Source organism: Giraffa tippelskirchi, chromosome 1, assembly GCF_054371585.1.
Source record: "Giraffa tippelskirchi isolate mGirTip1 chromosome 1, T2T-mGirTip1v1.2.pri, whole genome shotgun sequence".
Taxonomy (NCBI): domain Eukaryota; kingdom Metazoa; phylum Chordata; class Mammalia; order Artiodactyla; family Giraffidae; genus Giraffa; species Giraffa tippelskirchi.
In genome coordinates this window covers 83,113,227-83,130,816 of record NC_137275.1, presented here as the reverse complement: position 1 = coordinate 83,130,816, position 17,590 = coordinate 83,113,227, and the positions used below count along the sequence as shown (strand labels likewise).

Below are 17,590 nucleotides of genomic sequence, written 5' to 3'. Positions count from 1 at the left end.
AAGACAGACATAGTGGCAGGGTTGGTCAAGGGCCCTAATGGCACATATTCAAGCAGAACCACAGAGAACCCACTGAACATGAAACAGGGAAAGGTTATTTCTACATGCTAAGCATGACACAGGCAGTGTAAACACTTACATTTTTTTTCAGTCTTTTAAAAATTGAAAGATTCTTTAATTTCTATAATGCTTTACAGTTTTCAAAAATTTCACACACATGATTTTATAGAATCCCATAATAACCATTTTTAAAAGTTCCTTACTCCTATATTGCCCCTCCCTCTTCCCTTCTCACCACTTGTAACCACTAGTTTGTTCTCTCCCCTGCATTGGCTGCTGAGAGAGACCTGCAGGCCAGGAGGAATCAGCACCCATTACTCTTGCCTAGAGAATTCCATGGACAGAGGAGCCTGGTGGGCTACTGTCCATGGGGTCTCACAGAGTCAGACACGACTGAAGTGACTTAGCATGCATGCATGCATTGGAGAAGGAAATGGCAACCCACTCCAGTGTTCTTGCTTGGAGAATCCCAGGGACAGAGGAGCCTGGTGGGCTGATGTCTATGGGGTCGCACAGAGTTGGACACGACTGAAGCGACTTAGCAGCAGCAGCATAGAAGCTGATCACGCTTTATCCATCTCTGTGTAAATAAAGCATCATTTTATCCATTGCTTGATGCATTGTTTTCCCTGGAAACTCTGATAACAAGATGAAGTGGGCAGGGGCATCTGGAGGACTCCTATCTGTGGTGTTTGGGACAGTGATGAGGCTGTTTCTTTTTCTGTTTTGTTCGCTAGTTTGCTGTATTTTTTAGATTCCACATATAAGTGATAACTTATAGTATTTGCCTTTCTCTGACTTATTTTACTTAGCATAATGACCTCCAAGTCCGTCTATGTTGCTGTGAATTGCAACATTTCATTTCTGTTTATGTATGTGTGTGTTATTTGCTCAGTCGTGTCCGACTCTTCGCGACCCCATGGACTGCAGCCCACCAGGCTCCTCTGTCCATGGGATTTTCCAGGCAAAAGTACTGGAGTGGGTTGCCATTGCCTTCTCGGTTAAGAGGGTGAGTGGGAGTCAAAAGACTAAACATGAGACTGCCTTTCCCAACACACAGATTTTTCTATGTGGAAAATAATATTTATTTAATGTTATACATTCTTAATACTTTTATGATAAAAACTTAAGACACATAAAGAAGTTAAAAATACATATAGTCAAAAGAGGAAAGAGTCAATAAAATCAGACTCAGAGATGGCTCAGATGTTGTAATTTGTAATTTTCAGATATGAGAGAATAACTGAGAAATAATGTTGACTGTTCTAGCGGAAAGATTAGTAACTTAAGGGGACAACAGGAGAGAGGTAGAAACTATAGAAAGAACCAAGATTGGAGTTTCTATGGATAAAAAATATGATATAAATCACAGAGAATTTATTTGATGGGCTAATGTGTTCTGGGCAAGATGGAGGAAGATTTGGTGAACTTGAATCAATGTCAATAAAACTTGAATCTGACACTTATGAACACAAATACAAAATCCTCAACAGAATATAGTGAATCAAATTATGCAATACATAAAAAGGATAATCCATCATGATCAAGCAAAGTTTTTCAGAAATGCTCAGTTAGTTCAGCATTAACATTTTTACCAACTTAATTACCATATTATGAAGAAAATATAAATTAACCTCAATAGGATCAGGACAGGCGTTTGATAAAATTTAGCACTCATTTTAAAAAGAACTTTCAGTAAGTGAGGAATAAAAAGAGGCTTCCAAGGCCTGATCTATGTATGAAAAACTTCATACACCCAACACCATTCGCAGTGATGAAATATTCACTTTTCCTTTGAGACTGGGAATAATGCAAGGATATAGACTCTGACTGCCATGCTATAATATAGTGCCACTAAGTAAGCTAAGGTATTCTTATCCAGGGAAGTCTTATCCTCTACTTGTCTTTTTCTTCCATCCTAGAATTTGAAGATAAATGTACCGTAGTGATAGGAGATCAAACCAGTCAATCCTAAAGGAAATCAATCCTGAATATTCATTGGAGGGACTGATATTGAAGCAGAAGCTTTGATACTTTGGCCACCCGATGAGAAGAGCAGACTTATTGGAAAAGACCTTGATGCTGGGAAGGATTGAAGGCAGGAGGAGAAGGAGATGACAGAAGACAGAAGATGGTTGGATGGCATCACCGACTCAATGGACAGGAGTTTGAGCAAGCTCTGGGAGATGGTGAAGGACAGGGAAGCCTGGCGTGCTGCAATCCATGGGGTTGCAAAGAGTCAGACACAACTGAGCTACTGAACAAAAATGACAAATACAGTAGTGATAGTCTCAGACTCTGGTGTCCTTCAAAGTCTTAGGACATCATTCACTTTATTAATTCAGAGTCTACTATGTGTCAGGTACTGTGTTAGGTGATAATTATTTGTATTTTTCTTTAAAGAACATAAAGATAGGTAGAGGAAGTAAAAATAAATAAATAGAAATTCACAAGAGAAGCTGACAGTGTGCTCCTACAGAGATCAGCACAGGCTGCCCTGGGCCCATAGGAGGGCACTGACCTAGCCCCGGAAGGAAAGGCCAGAGGAAGTGGGGAGAGTCTTCCAGGAGCAGGTGAATACTAATCCTCAGCTTTGACTATGATTAAGTAGTTTCTTGTTATAAGGTCCCAGGTCCACAAGCACCAAGTCCAATTTAGACAGACAAATTTCCTAGGGGCACAAGTACACTTGTCCTTCTTTACTAGCAATAAGCCAGAGACAACACACATTCATTTATACCCCACTTAAGAGCAAGGGGTGTGTATCCAGCCTCAGCCTAGCCAAAGCTCAATGTCTATTGCAACATACTGTTGGATCTGGGTACCGAGTATGCCCACTCATGCTGATCAGTCCTTCCTGATCTTGATCTTATGTTGTCTGGAAGCATCTGATTCATAATTTTCTGTATTCACTCCTCCCGATTCATGCATATAGAGAGGACTAGATAATAGGTAGATGCTAACATCTTTACACATTCCCAAAGGAAAGAAAGAAGAGTGAAGAGGTGTTTTACAGAAAGAATAACAAATACAAAGGCTTGAAGGCAAGAAAAGCTGGGCTCTTTCAGGGAACTGCTAGTGCTTTAGATGGAGTGGATTTTGAGTGGCCAGCGTAGGAAGGAGGGAAGAGAGGGAGTTGAAGAGGGAAGCAGGAGAGAGGCCATAAAAGAACCTACATGTCACACTGGAATTTAAACTTTCCTTTCCCTTAGGCCAATAGAGAGCTATTGAAGGGTTTTGAGAAAAGGATTGTGTCGCTACATAATTCAGTGTAAAGAAATATTACCCTGGTGACAATGTGAAAAGTGAACTTAAGGGGGCAAGATAGGAGTCTTGGAAACCATTTAGGAAATTGTTACCATAGTGGACGGTGAAATGATGATGCCATAACTCAAGGTGCTGTTTCCCCAAGTGGAGAGGACAGATTTGAGAGATTGAACAGACAGTCTTTAGTGGTTAATTGGACATGAGGAACGATATAGGATAATTATGCTTTTGTAGCCCTCCTTCATCATTCATCAAAGGATGTTTTTGTAACACTATGTTACTCTCCCATGTTTTATACTTCTTCACCAAGCATGTATTTAAATTACATTGTTAAAAGCCTGAGAATGCTCACTCATTTATGTTTTTTTTATTGTCAATGCCTAAGACAGCAAAGATAAAAATGTATCTTTGAACAAACTATCACATCACTTTCCAGCAAAAGAAAAAAAAAAACAACCTTGAACATAATACTCAGGTATAAATAAAATAAACATAAGGTACAGTTTCCACCTATTGTGATCGGCTTTATTGTTATTTCAGTATAACCCTGAACTAAAAGAAATCTAAGAAAAGATATATTTTAAATTGTTTTCTGGTTAACCTGAAATTAACCAGAATTTTCTTTTTATATCAATATTTATAATTGAAAATCTTATTAAACTTAATCCCTTGCTTTACTAACTGCATGATACCAAACATAATTTAATCTTTTGTTGAATCCAGGTTATTTTTGTACTCTTTAAGTCATTATTATAAATAGGAATGATTAATCACCTTTCAACCCACTCTATATTCAGTAATGACTTGGTTCATGAAGTATACCAAAGGAAGGTAAAGAAAGCTTCTTTAAGAAACAAATAATGTAGCATTAAAAAAAAAAAAAACAGCAGTTTCAAATGGGATCTTTTAGAGTAAGCTTTCAGGAACACTATGGGATTTAGACATTGCATGTGCAGTCATGGCAGAAGGTGAGGGTTGGGGTGCAGTAGTGCAAATTCCCCAAAAGGAAGGGGCCTGGCTAGCATGTTTAAGACCAAAAGGGAATGAGTATAGTTAGATTTGAATGAGCAAGGAGAAGAGGCACAGGGATAAGTCTGGAGAGGCTGCCAGCTTTGGTGGTTTCAAAACCTGATTACCAAATGCTTTGACAGGCCCCTCATCAAGAGCTGGGGCCTATAGGTCTCAGCCTCTTGGACGGAGGCTGGTGACTGACTGGCAATGTGGGTGGAGTTCTGCTGTGCCAACTTCCAGGTCCAGACCTTATGAAACTGGTGCCTTCTCTTACTGTTCCTTGGGAAGCTTGCTCTCAGAACTGTGAGATGCGCAGGCTGTGCGAAGGGACTACATGTAGGTTCCAGCTAACAGACCACCACAACCAGGATATTAGTTGTCAGACTTGTAACTGGGAAAGCCTGTCAATGATTCCAGTCCCCACCACCATGAAAGAAACACAGAAATAACTACCTAGCTGAGCCAAGTCAACCCCAGAACCATGTGAGAATAAAATTATCACTGTGGGGTGACATCACACAGCAATGGGTCATCAGAACACCAGGTTCTACGTCTAGTAAGGCTTTTTAAGCTATTATAAGGCTTAGACTCTGAGCTATAGGACCTGCCAATTTGAGCTGAAGATGGGTAAGATTTGACTTTTTTTTTTTAAAGGTACCCTTGATAAGTGCCGATTTGGTAAAACATTATGAAAGGTGAGGGGTAGAAGCAAGGAAATTAGGTCACTGATGTAACTGGTGTGACTTCATAGTATTTCCGTTCAAGGTGGTAGCAGGGAAGTGGGTAAGAATAGATCACAGGCAAGATATAGGGAGAGTTATGATATATCCTGACTTAATTTTTTGGAAACAGTGTGCGTATGAGCCATGTTTATAAGCATTGTTCTCCCAAGATGATCCTGACTTATAAACATTTTCCTCAGTACAGAGGAGGGTATATATTGGTTTGGCCAAAACGTTTGTTCAGTTTTTCCGTAAGGTAGCTCTAGTAGCGCTTTTCTTTAACTTCATTCAAATCAATTTTATTGGATTGTATGGTGACAGCTGTCATATCAGCATGCATTTAAAATAAAATACTTATCAAAATTGGTGAATTTTTGTGTATCTATTTTAATAATGAAGATGGAAGGAAAAAAGCAACATTTTTAGCATTTCTCCTGAGAAACCTGCATGCAGGTCAAAAAGCAACAATTAAAACCTTACATGGGAACAACTGACTGGTTCCAGATTGGAAAGGAGTACAAGGCTATATATTGTCACCCTGTTCATTAAACTTACATGCAGAGTACATCATGTAAAATGCTGCACTGGATGAAGCACAAGCTGGAATCAAGATTGCCAGGAGAAACAGCAACAACCTCAGATATGCAGATGATACCATTCTTAATTAATGACGGAAAGTGAAGAGGAACTAAAGACCTTCTTGATGAAAGTGAAATAGATTGAAAAAGCTGCTTAAAACTCCACATTCAAAAAACTAAAATCATGGCATCTGGCCCCATCACTTCATGGTATATAGATGCATAAAAAGTGGAAACAGTGACAGTGACAGATTTTAATTTGTTGGGTTCCAAAATCACTGTGGACAGTGAGTGCAGCCATGTAATTAAAAGACACCTGCTCCTTGGAAGTAAAGCTCTGACAAACCTAGACAGTGCATTAGTAAGGAGAGACATCACTTTGCCAACAAAGGTCCAAATAGTCAAGCTACAGCTTTTATAGTAATCATGTACAGATGTGAGAGTTGCACCATATAGAAGGCTGAGCACTGAAGAATTGATGCTTTTGAATTGTGGTGCTAGAGAAGACTCTTGAGAGTTCCCTGGACTGCAAGGAGATCAAACCAGTCAATCTTAAAGGAAATCAACCCTGAATATTCATTGGAAGGACTGATGCTGAAGCTCCAATACTTTGGTCACCTGATACAAAGATCTGACTCATTGGAAAAGACCCTGATGCTAGGAAACATTGACAGCAGAAGGAAATGAAGGCAGCAGAGGATGAGATGGTTAGATAGCATCACTGACTCAATGGGCAAGAGTTTAAGCAAACTCAGAGATAGTGAAGGACTAGTGTGCTGCAGTTGATGGGATTGCAGTTGGACATGACTTAGCAAATGAACAACAAAATGCTTTATTATTTCAAGAAAGGTAAAAACAAAACTTGAACACAAAAATAGATCAGAGTAGTGTATGGAGAAGGTGCTTTGACTGATTGAACTTGTTGAAAGTGGTTTGAGAATTTCATGCTGGAGATTTCTCACTGGATGATGCTCCATTATCAGATAGACCAGTTGAAGTTGATAGGTATCAAATCAAGACACTGAGAACAATCAATATTATATCGGCTTCCCAGGTGGCACTAGTGATAAAGAACCCGCCTCCCATACTAGAGATGTCAGAGACATGGGATCGATCCCTGGGTCAGGAAGATCCCCTGGAGGAGGGCACAGCAACCCACTCCAGCATTCTTGCCTGGAGAATCCCCATGGACAGATGAGCCTGGCTCGCTACAGTCCCCTAGGGATGCAAAGAGTCAGACAGGATTGACGAAACTTAGCACACAGAAGAATGCTATACCATGCAGGAGATAGCCAACATACCAAAAATGTCCATATAAGCACTGAAAATCATTTGCAGCAGCTTGGTTATGTTCATCGCTTTGATGTTTGGATTCCACGTTAAGCTAAGAAAAAAAAAAAGGAAAAAAACAAAAAAAAACATCCTTAACTGTATTTCTGCATGCAATTCTCTACTTAAAGGTAACAAAAATGTTCTGTTTTTAAAACAAATTATGACAGGTAATGAGAAATGGATACTGTACAATAATGTGGAACAGAAGAAATCATGGGGCAAGTAAAATAAATCACCATCCAACCACACTGAAGGCTGGTCTTCATCCAGAGAAGGTGATGTTGTGTATATGGTGGGATTGGACGGGAATACTCTACTAGGAGCTTCTTCTAGAAAACCAAGCGATTAATTCCAATAAGGAATGCTCCCAATTAGACCAACTGACAGCAGCACGCGATGAAAAAGTGACCAGAATTAATCAACAGAAAACACATAATCTTCCATCAGGATAACTCAGGACCGCATGTTTCTTTGAGAACCAGGTAACAACTATACAGCTTGGCTGGGAAGTTCTGATTCATCTGCCATATTCACCAGACTTCCCAGGTGGCAAGAATACTGGAGTGGGTTGCCGTGACCTACAGGGTGTCTTCCCGACCCAGGGATCAAACCTATGTCTCTTATGTCTCCAGTATGGGAGGCGGGTTCTTTACCACTAGTGCCACATGGCAAGCTGGTAGTGCACCTTCCGATTTTTGTTTATTTCAGATTTATAACAGTCTCAATGGGAAAAAAAAAAAAAAAAAAACAACTCCCTGGAAGACTTTAAAAGGCCTAGAAGAGTTCTTTATTCAAAAAGATAAGTTTTGGGAAGATGGAATTATGAAGCTGCCTGAAAAATGGAAGAAGATAGTGGAATAAAATGGAGAGTGCACTGTTCAATAAAGTTCTTGATGAAAATGAAAAATGTGTCCTTTACTAAAACATGGAAGAAACTTTTCGGCCAACCCAATATATTTTTGCCTTGTTTCAGTCTATTTATTAACATATTTGAATATTGAAACAGCAGGCAATTGCTGCTTCTATACCTTCTACTTCATTCTATGGAGCATATTTCATTTGTTACAGTGGCCACTTTTACAGCTTTCTTTAAACTTCCACAAATAAATGCTCCCACTTCCCTCTTTGTTTAAAGTAAGAGAAATGAAAATTAGAAAAAGAGTGGACTAGATGTTATCTGGAGCCAACCTCAATGTTTTCATCTGATATCTGTCACTAGGGGAAGATTTAATTAGACAGCTACTGTTCTCACTGTTATGCTGTGAAAAATTTTATTTCAGTGGATTAGTTTGTCTTCTAAAAATAAATATATAATGCAGGCCTATGGGAAACCACACATACTTTGTAGCAGCTTCCACATTTTTTATATTCATATAAAAATACAGTCTGCCAAGTTAACTATAAATTAAAACAAAATTCACTTTATATAAGTAATTTGTTCAAAAATTAAGAAAAGAATGAGTTTAGAGCAGGGACTCAGGAGGTAAAAAAATGACAAATAATGCAAAAGTACAAATAACAGAAAAGGGAAGGGTTGGGGGACACTGGATATGAATGTGTTTAGGGACAAAGAAATTATGAATTGTCACAGAAAATAAGTAACTGGGCTCTCTGAGACCAAGAGCTCACAAGCTGCCTCTAACACTAAAGTGCAAGCATATATCCCATCAACCTGAGTTCAGTCTGTTTCATGCAGCCCGGAGGTCAGAACCATTTCACTCATCATTCACACAACTTTAAAGCACAATTTCCCAACGAAGAGAACCAGTTTATCAGGCACTGCTAATTTTGCTGATGAGATCTCAAAATTCAACTCAAGATACCAAATATTTACTAGCCAAATAGAAAGTGCCCTTCACTCACAGCTTGCCTCTTAAAGCATTAATTGTGGAAAGTGGGAAAAGAATATTTTACTTTGACTGTAAAGATAAGAGTGACTATCAGAATTTCTACAAAATTATGCATTGTTATGGTTATAACAGCTGCTGGACAATTTGCAAAACCATTTTGGTGGGGAGGGAGGTGGGTACGAGATGAAGCATGAAAATGTAGTAGAGGTACCAGAAAGCCACATGAAGAATCTTTTGAAATTATAACCCAGTGAAGCCTCTGGGAAGCGAATGCCTTGCCAAATGCAGGTATTCATCTATCATACTCTGAAATATTGTTTCTTCTTTTTAATGTTCAAATGACTTTATTGAAAATAAGCTTTGTAGTACTCATTGTCAATCAAGAAAAAGTAAAGAACCACATAGTGGGAAGAATTATTAATATTCGAGTTTTAGACCTTTCTCTGTAACTAATGGTTAAACCTGGATAATTCATGACCTGTCTGGTCACAGTTTCCTCACCAATAAGACTGCAGTTAAATACCTCTTCCCATGCTCCTCAAGCCCCTGTTTTGTAGGTTGGCTTACCATAGACTATGGTAGGGAAATGCAGATGTTGGTTCTTGGTTGCTTTTGATTTGCACATGTCCCAGCATCTCTGGGACCTCCACTGATAGTGATCCTGACCACGTCTGCAACTCCTCCTCTCTTGGGTACAATCTGTTGACCATGGGTGTTAGTGGAGAGGTGGAGGTCGCCTTCCTTGTCATCTAGGTCCTTCAAGACCACAACACCAACACAGTGGGGCAAATGACTGTCTTACTGAAGGACGGGTATGTTACAAGGGAAATTATGATAAGGAGGGCAAACATCAGTAGCACAAACTCAGTATCTTCCAGATTAAGTGCTGAGAGGGAGAGAGTACCATTCTGAAGTGTATCTTTCTTTTTAGCTAGGCTTGCCCGCCCTTGGGTTCTACAGGACAGTGGAGGTGAGAACCAAGAAGAAACTTTGTATCTCAGACTTCTCAGAAAGAGTGGAGATGAATCTTTGAGGCTCTGTTAATTGTTCAGTAATGTAAACTGCAATAGCGTTTGTTTCGAGAGCTTTTACTAATACTTCTAAAGTTTTAATGGTTACATATGTTGAATTATAATATATGTTCACATCTTCCCAAAACAATTTCATTCACTCATTCACTTTTCCAGTATTAAATGAGAGACTGTGATATGCTTAGTTGCTCAGCTATGTTCAACTCTTTGGGACCCTATGGACTGTAGCCTGCCAGGCTCTTCTGTCCATGGGATTCTCCAGGTAAAAATACTGGAGTGGGTTGCCATGCCCTCCTCCAGGGGATCTTCCCAACCCAGGGATCGAACCCAGGTCTCCTGCCTTGCCAGTGGATTCTTTACCAGCTGAGCTACCAGGGAAGCCCAAATGAGCGCCTACTCTCTGCCAAAAGCCTACTCTCTGCCAAGTTGATAGTAAAATAGTACACAAATCACTTGAGTGAGAAAACCTTGACGGTGACAGGTGATTTTAAGATACTATTATAAATAGGGAGATGAATGAAAGTTGCATATAGGGGGTACTACTTATAATAATCATGAAGGTCTCTCTGAGGAAATAATATGAGTTGAGATTTTTCTATGAAATTATGATAGTAATTGCATCTAACTTTGAAGTCTTTTGTTGAGGGTTAAGTGAGACTATATGACTATATACATATACACACACATATATGTATATATCAGCTTCCCTGGTGGCTCAGTTGGTGAAGAATCTGCCTGCACAGGAGGAGACACCGATTCAAACCCTGGGTGGAGAGGTTCCCCTGGAGATGGTAATGGTAACCCATTCCAGTACTCTTGCCTTGAAAATGCCATGGACAGAGGAGCCTGCTGGGCTATAGTCCATGGGGTGACAAAGAGTTGGACATGACTTAGCGATTAAACCACTGCCACATATATATGCACATAATTAACTGAAAAGAATCAATAGGATTAATATATACAGATAGAGATATATCCTTATATTCCAGCAAGAGTAGGTGTTGCAGACTTGAGCCTGAAGGTCATCTGGAGGGAGAAGAAACTTTCTTTTCAAGGATCTCAATCATTTAAAGCTTTCACCTGACTGGATGAGGCCTATCCACTTAGGGAGAGCAATCTGTTTTACTCAAAGTCTACTGATTCAAACGTTAATCACATCTAAAAGATACCTTCACTGCAATATATACTCTGATATTGCCAAAAACCTGCACCTTCATCTGGTCAAGCTGATATATGGGTTTCAGAGGTACAGGCAGACTCAGATTCCTGGCATTCTTCCATGGATGCTCCTTGATAGAAAGTGCTTATACTAAATGCCAGTATAAATCATACTTTATTTTAGTTACATGCATTACAGCGCATGTACACCACTGTTCCAGGTATATCGTATAACTATTTTTCCTTCAGCTTAGTTGAACAAACAAAATGCTTTCACAAAATAATTTCCCACAAGTTTAGTCCAACATAACAGTATCAAAGAGACCCTGGGAGGAGAAAAGTAGTCTTTCCTTTGTGTATATGAAGGTATGGGTTTGATTCTTGGTCATTTATTAAATGATATAAAACAAATATTTTGCAAGTTTGATAAAGAAGTTGGTTGTCAAAATAAGGTATCTCAGTTCTACTCACTGTTTCTGTAATATAATGCCTAGACATTTAAGGTAATAATCTGCAATGTACATAATAACTTATGTACATAAATATTTAGAATTATGAAAATGAACATGAACTAAATATTTAATAGGCAAATGCCTAATTATACTAGAATGTTTTTCAGTCTTTCAAAATGTTTTATGAGTTTTTATAAAAGCATGGAAAACTGCTTATAAATTTATGCAATTAAAGTAAAATTCTCTTTGTCTCTATAATACCCCAATTATGTAAAAAATGCCTAAACTAGAAGGATATTTTCCTTAAAAATATACAGTAATTATCTATAATGACCATTACCTCTAGATGGAAGTATTATGGATGATCTTATTTTGCTTATTTATATTATTAAAATTAGCTTTTATGCCATATACGTACATTTTTATAGTAAATAAAAAATTAGCCTAAAATTAAAAATTAAAAAAAACCCTAGGTATCCTAGCCCCATGTGGTGAGCTTAAGTGGCATATTTGTGGCATATGATTTCTTTAATGCTCAGTCTTTTTTATACGAATAAAATAAGAAAAACATAGCAATAAGCCTAGTCCATTCTATTGGTTATCACACTAATCATTTAATTTAGGGGAGAAATTCCAGGATAAAAAATAAAACCATTTCTCAGTTTCAATCTGTACCTCTAGATCTTTACAACATGGTCTTAAAACTGATGACCCGTTGTGTGACTGTGCTCACACTGTTTCCCTGCCTGGCATGCTCACATCTTTTCTTCCTTCACTTTGTTCTGCCTTCAACATCCTCACAAGACACCTCCAAGAAGTTCTCAGATACCTCAAGCCCAGCATAATCTTCCTTTCTTATATTCAGCACATGTTTTACAACTGATGTAAATTGGACCTTTAACTCCACCTCCTCTCTTCATTAATTGCCTTTTATTTCCATTGACCTTCCTTCAGATTTATCATCAAGTCTTCTCAACAAAGCTTACTAAAAGCACCATTCTTGGAATTAGTTTTATAGCAAGTGTTTAATATAGCAGGCTTCCCAGATGGTGCTAGTGGTAAAGAACCTGCCTGCCAATGCAGGAGACACAAGAGATGCAAGTTTGATTCATGGGTTGGGAAGATCCCCTGGAGAAGGGCATGGTAACCCACTCCAGTATTCTTTCCTGGAGAATTCCGTTGGCAGAAGAACCTGGTGGGCTACAGTACATAGGGTGGCAAAAAGTTGGTCGTGACTGAGCATGCACTCATGATGGCATGATAGCAAGACTATACAAACTAGAGTTAGTCAAGAGAAGAGATAATAGGGCAAAGTTGAGGAGAGTTCCAAAAGCAAAGTTTCCAGGAATGTGTTACCTTCTCAGAACCAAAATGTGACAAAACTCAAAAAATGTCACCAGCCAGTGTACTTCACCTTAGCTACACTGTCCAAGGTTTTGCTGAGTCTTCATTCTGTGGGCTTGACTGATTAAAAAAAATTGGCGATGTGACTGGACTAAATCTCCATCCTCTTACCCTCCTTCCTCAGAGGTAGGACTAATATCATCTGTCTCAAAGCTCCATCTCTCTACTTGCACAAATGTTCTTTCTGGCATGACCAGCTTCCCTCTTGAGTCATCTCATTAGCATAAACTATCCAAGAGCCCAAGATTTGCCTTGTCAGCATAAACTATCAAATGTGGTTCAGGGACCCACCCTGGAAAACACAATCCTATCACTCGGGAAACTTGAAGGATTAGAAGGTTATTTCTTCAGTACTGGGGACAACAGCCAGCCAAATCCTTTTTCACACAAAATTAAAAACACAAGGTTAACAATCTTATTCTTACAAGCAGAAGAAAATTTGGCTCCTTAGATTTCCATGTGTGCATTCTTAAACTTAATGAGAAAAGGGTCAGTGTCCATAATTTATCTAAATCTTGACTCTGCTTACATTTGTTAAAATGAACAAAACACAATATCGAGCAATTAGATACTGTTCATATCTTAAAGATTTTCATTTGAAACAGAAGGGGAGATATTTTTGCTGCCAAGCGCTGAAAAAATGTGAACACTTTTTGCTATCTGGATTGAAATCTTGAAAAATGAAAGAGTAAAAAATAAGGTTAAAAGTAAGTGAACTTAAAACAGATCAAAGACCTAAACTTAAGAGCTAATACTATAAAACTCTTTGGAAAAAAATAGGGAAATCTTCATGACCTGAATTCAGCAATGACTTTTCAAATATGACATCAAAATCACAGGCTACTAAAGAAAAAAAAATTGAAATTCATCACAACTAAAAACTTTTGTGCAAAGTAGACTATAAAATGTGAAATGGCAACCGACAGGAGAAAAACTTTGCAAATCACATATCTAATATGGATGTAATATTGAGATTGAAAAACACCTACAACTTAATAGAAGAAAAATAGCTCAATTATAAACACAAGTGGGGGGTGGGCAGAGGGGAAGCTAATAACTAAATGGAGCAGTGTTAAATAAGAGGCAAACAACTGTACCCAGAATATTAGAAATTATAACTAGCTAATATATTTGCAAAAAAATGTATGCCTAGAAAAGTCAAGAGGAATAGACACAAAAGTGTTTATCAATTGTTAACGTGGTGGTGGGCTTTTAATTTCTTGTTCATACTGCTCTGAATATGTCAAAATTGCTAGAATGAGTATGTACTGATTTAATAAGACATTTGAACTAAATAACATGAGATTAAAAAAATGGGCAAAGGACTTGGGTAGACATTTCCTCAAAGATACACACACAGACAATAAACAAATGAAAGGATACACAACATCACTAATAATTTGAGAAACCAAGTTAAAACCACACTGAAATACTACTACCTCACACTCAATAGGATGGCTATCATCAAAACACACACAAAAAAACAAAAAAGTCTCAGAAAATAAGTATTGGCAAGGATGTGGAAAAATTGGAATCATTGTGCACTGTTTTTGGGAATATAGAGTTATGCATCTGCTATGGAAAGCAGTATGGTGGGCCCTCAAAATATTGAAAATAGATTTAATAATTCATAATCTGATACTTACACTTTTGGTTATATGCATGTAAAATTAAAAGTAGGGAGTCAAAGATACATTTATCTACTTATATTCACAGTGGCATTATTCACAAACGCCAAAAGACAGAAATAACCCAAGTGTGCATCAACAGATGATTGAATAGACAAAATGGGATACGTACATACAATGGAATGTTACTCAGCAACCAAAGGGAATGATGTTTTGATGAGACACGTGGGTTTGATCACTGTGTCGGGAAGATCCGCTGGAGTAGGAAATGGCAACCCCCTCCAGTATTCTTCCCTGGGAAATACCAGGGACAGAGGAGCCTGGTGAGCTGCAGTCCTTGGGGTCACAAAGAGCTGGAAATGCCTGAGCGCACACACACACACACACACAACAGGATGGACCTTGAAAACATGCTAACGGAAGTAAGCCAGAATTGGAAGAAAAACTATTTATAATTCCACTTATATGAAGTGTCTAGAATAAAGAAAATTCTTGGGGACAGAAATGGTTACCATCCCCTGCAGGCTGGGGCGACAGGGAATTGTTGCTTAATGGGCATAGAGTTTCTATTTGATATGATGATAAAGTTCTGAAAATAGATAGTAGTGATGGATACACAGTACTGTGCATGTACTTTACACCACTGAATTGTACACTTAAAAATGGTTAACATTTTATGTTACGCAAATTTCATCACAGTTTTAAAAAGTCAGTAAAGAAAAAATAGAAGACTATCATTATTAGATAACTAGATACTAAAAGCAAAGTATATGACAGTTGATAACTACAGAGAGGCTTTTAAACTGGCCTCTACACAGAGTGGAAAAGAAAGTGAGGGAATCAATTCTAAACAAAGATCACAAAATTTAGCCACCTGAAAACTCCTTTGAGAAACCATTTCTCCCAATTTAAAGATGGCGTTGGCTCTACGCAGCTGTCTATTGTAAAATGATAATTTAACTTGAATAGTGTAGTAGGCACAATAACGGCCCCCACACAAGATGCCCAAGCTCTCATCCCCCAAACCTGTGACTGTTACCAGTTACACAGCAGAAGGGATTTCACAGATATGATTAAGGTTACAGTAGGTGAGATAGGGAGATCAGCCTGGCTTACAGAGATGTTTTCAATCCAGTCATATGACCCCTTAAAAACAGGGAAATTTCTGTCGTTGTTGTCAGAGATGCAACAGAAGAGAAGGGTAGCAGATATTTTCCAGCAGGCAGGTAGCTAGGTATGAGCAGAAAAATAAGGGCAGGGAAGGGCAAGGTGGCAGAAAACCTGGTATCTTATAAACAATGGGGGTCCATAGGCAGACAGAGGAAAGCAGCGACCTGCAGACTAACAGGAAACTGCACATTTGGGGTGTTAAGTGTCTGCCTAGCAGACAAAAAAAGGTGGGGAAAGGCAGGAATCTCCTGTGAACTGATGTAGCCTGTTGCATTATGCTCTCAGTACAGTAGAATCAGACTTACAGGTAAGAAGTGCCCATCATGCACTGACGCCATGACACTTCTGATCCAAGCTAAATAAGGAAAAAATCACTCCTCCCCTTGGGAAATTGGGGCTGGGACGAAAATCAGGGAATATGACCCCCCACCCTCCTCCTTCCCAGTGACTATTCCTCCCCTTCATCTGTGTGTCCCTAACTGGCTTGCCAAGGAAACCCAGGGCAACAGCTCTTCATCTATCTGCCCGCTCTCCCTGTGAGAGCATATCCTGCTTAAAATAAACTTTGTTTCCTTTCTTAATGTCTCTGCTTCATCTCTGAATTCTTTCGCAATGAAGAAAGGACCTTAAATTCACCAGAAACAGATAGACGAAGCAAAGAAATTTGAAATGTGAGAAGAGCTGGAGCCCCTTTGAAGATGGAAGGAAGGTGGTCATAAGCCAAGAAATGAACTCACCTCTAATGTTACCGAGTCCAAGCTTGTGCTGCTCGACCCAAAACAGGCTGACAATCAGTCATGAAACAACTTGTTGGAGTAAGGAATATCGACTTTTTTCAGAAAGCCAGCAGATGGAAAAGATGGCAGACTGGCGTTCCTAAAGAACCATGTTCCCCAAGATGGTATTCTGGCTTCTTTTATCCTAAAAGGGGAGAGGATAAGGTCTTGCTTCTGGCCAGACTCCGGAAAGGATGTGTTAATTTATTCCTTTCCCTAGCCATTCACAGGTGGCCCTGGTCAAGATGCTCCTGGGAGTTAACAAAAAGTATTTTAGCTTAACCTTCATTATCTGGGAAGCCAGGTTCCCAGAACTGGATTATTATGTATAATTTAAGCTTGTAGGCTGGTGATCCCCAACTTTTTTGGCACCAGGGACCACTTTTGTGGGAGACAGTTTTTCCATGGACCAGGATGAGGGGGTGGTGAAGTTTTGGGATGATTCAAGCACATTACATTTATTGCACACTTTAATTCTATTATTAATATATCAGCTCCACCTCAGATCACCAAGAATTAGATCCCAGGAGGTTGGAGACACCTGTTATAGGCAACATCCCTTTAGTGATTAACTTGTAATAGAATCTCCCCTATTACACATCAGTTGCTCAGCCAACAGCCAGCAAGGGAATGGGAACCTCGGTAGTACAAACCGATGGAACTGAAATTTTGCCAGTGGATGGATTCTAAAAGGATTTGGAAATGGATTCTCCCCAAGAACCTCCAGAAAAAAAAAACCCAAAAAACAGAACCCTGATGACACCTTGATTTTGGCCTTGTGGGAGCCTTTGTAAAGAAACCAGCCAAACCTACTGTATTTAGGACCCATAGGACTGTGAGACAATGCATTTGTGTTGTTTAAATGGCTAAGACTGCAGTGATTCTATATGGTTGTGATAGAGACTATACACAATAAGTCAGGAAACACTTTGTAAATATATCTACATTTTTTTCCAGACACTATTTAGAATTTAACATCAACATTACCTTTCCTTTCAGATGGTTTCCTGACATTTAATAGTCATTGAAAGTAAGCAACATAACTCCAAGTTTTCTGAAATTCAGTTATTTTTCCCTGGGTATGTCTTGACTTTTTATAAAGGGCACCCGAGAAAATCAAGGGACAGCAAGAAAAATAAAAGAATATTGTT

General features: G+C 38.8%; 1 protein-coding gene across 30 annotated transcripts in view; it reads right to left on the bottom strand.

Annotated features, from left to right (window-relative positions):
* Positions 1–17,590, bottom strand: part of LOC145547098 (uncharacterized) — a 745,699-nt gene that overhangs the window by 205,032 nt on the left and 523,077 nt on the right. For 8 of the 30 annotated variants that reach the window (XR_014083555.1, XR_014083561.1, XR_014083588.1 and 5 more), the window contains one exon: positions 16,401–16,584. The exons of 9 other annotated variants lie outside the window; for them this stretch is intronic. Coding sequence is in view for 2 of the 21 variants with exons in the window: in XM_081595820.1 (XP_081451946.1) it covers positions 6,940–7,022 (83 nt within the window). In the remaining 19 variants the exon portion in view is untranslated. Of the gene's footprint in view, positions 1–6,939; positions 7,023–16,400; positions 16,585–17,590 lie in introns of all 30 variants that reach the window. 13 more of the 30 variants (XR_014083596.1, XR_014083562.1, XR_014083589.1 and 10 more) reach the window with 2 other exon arrangements.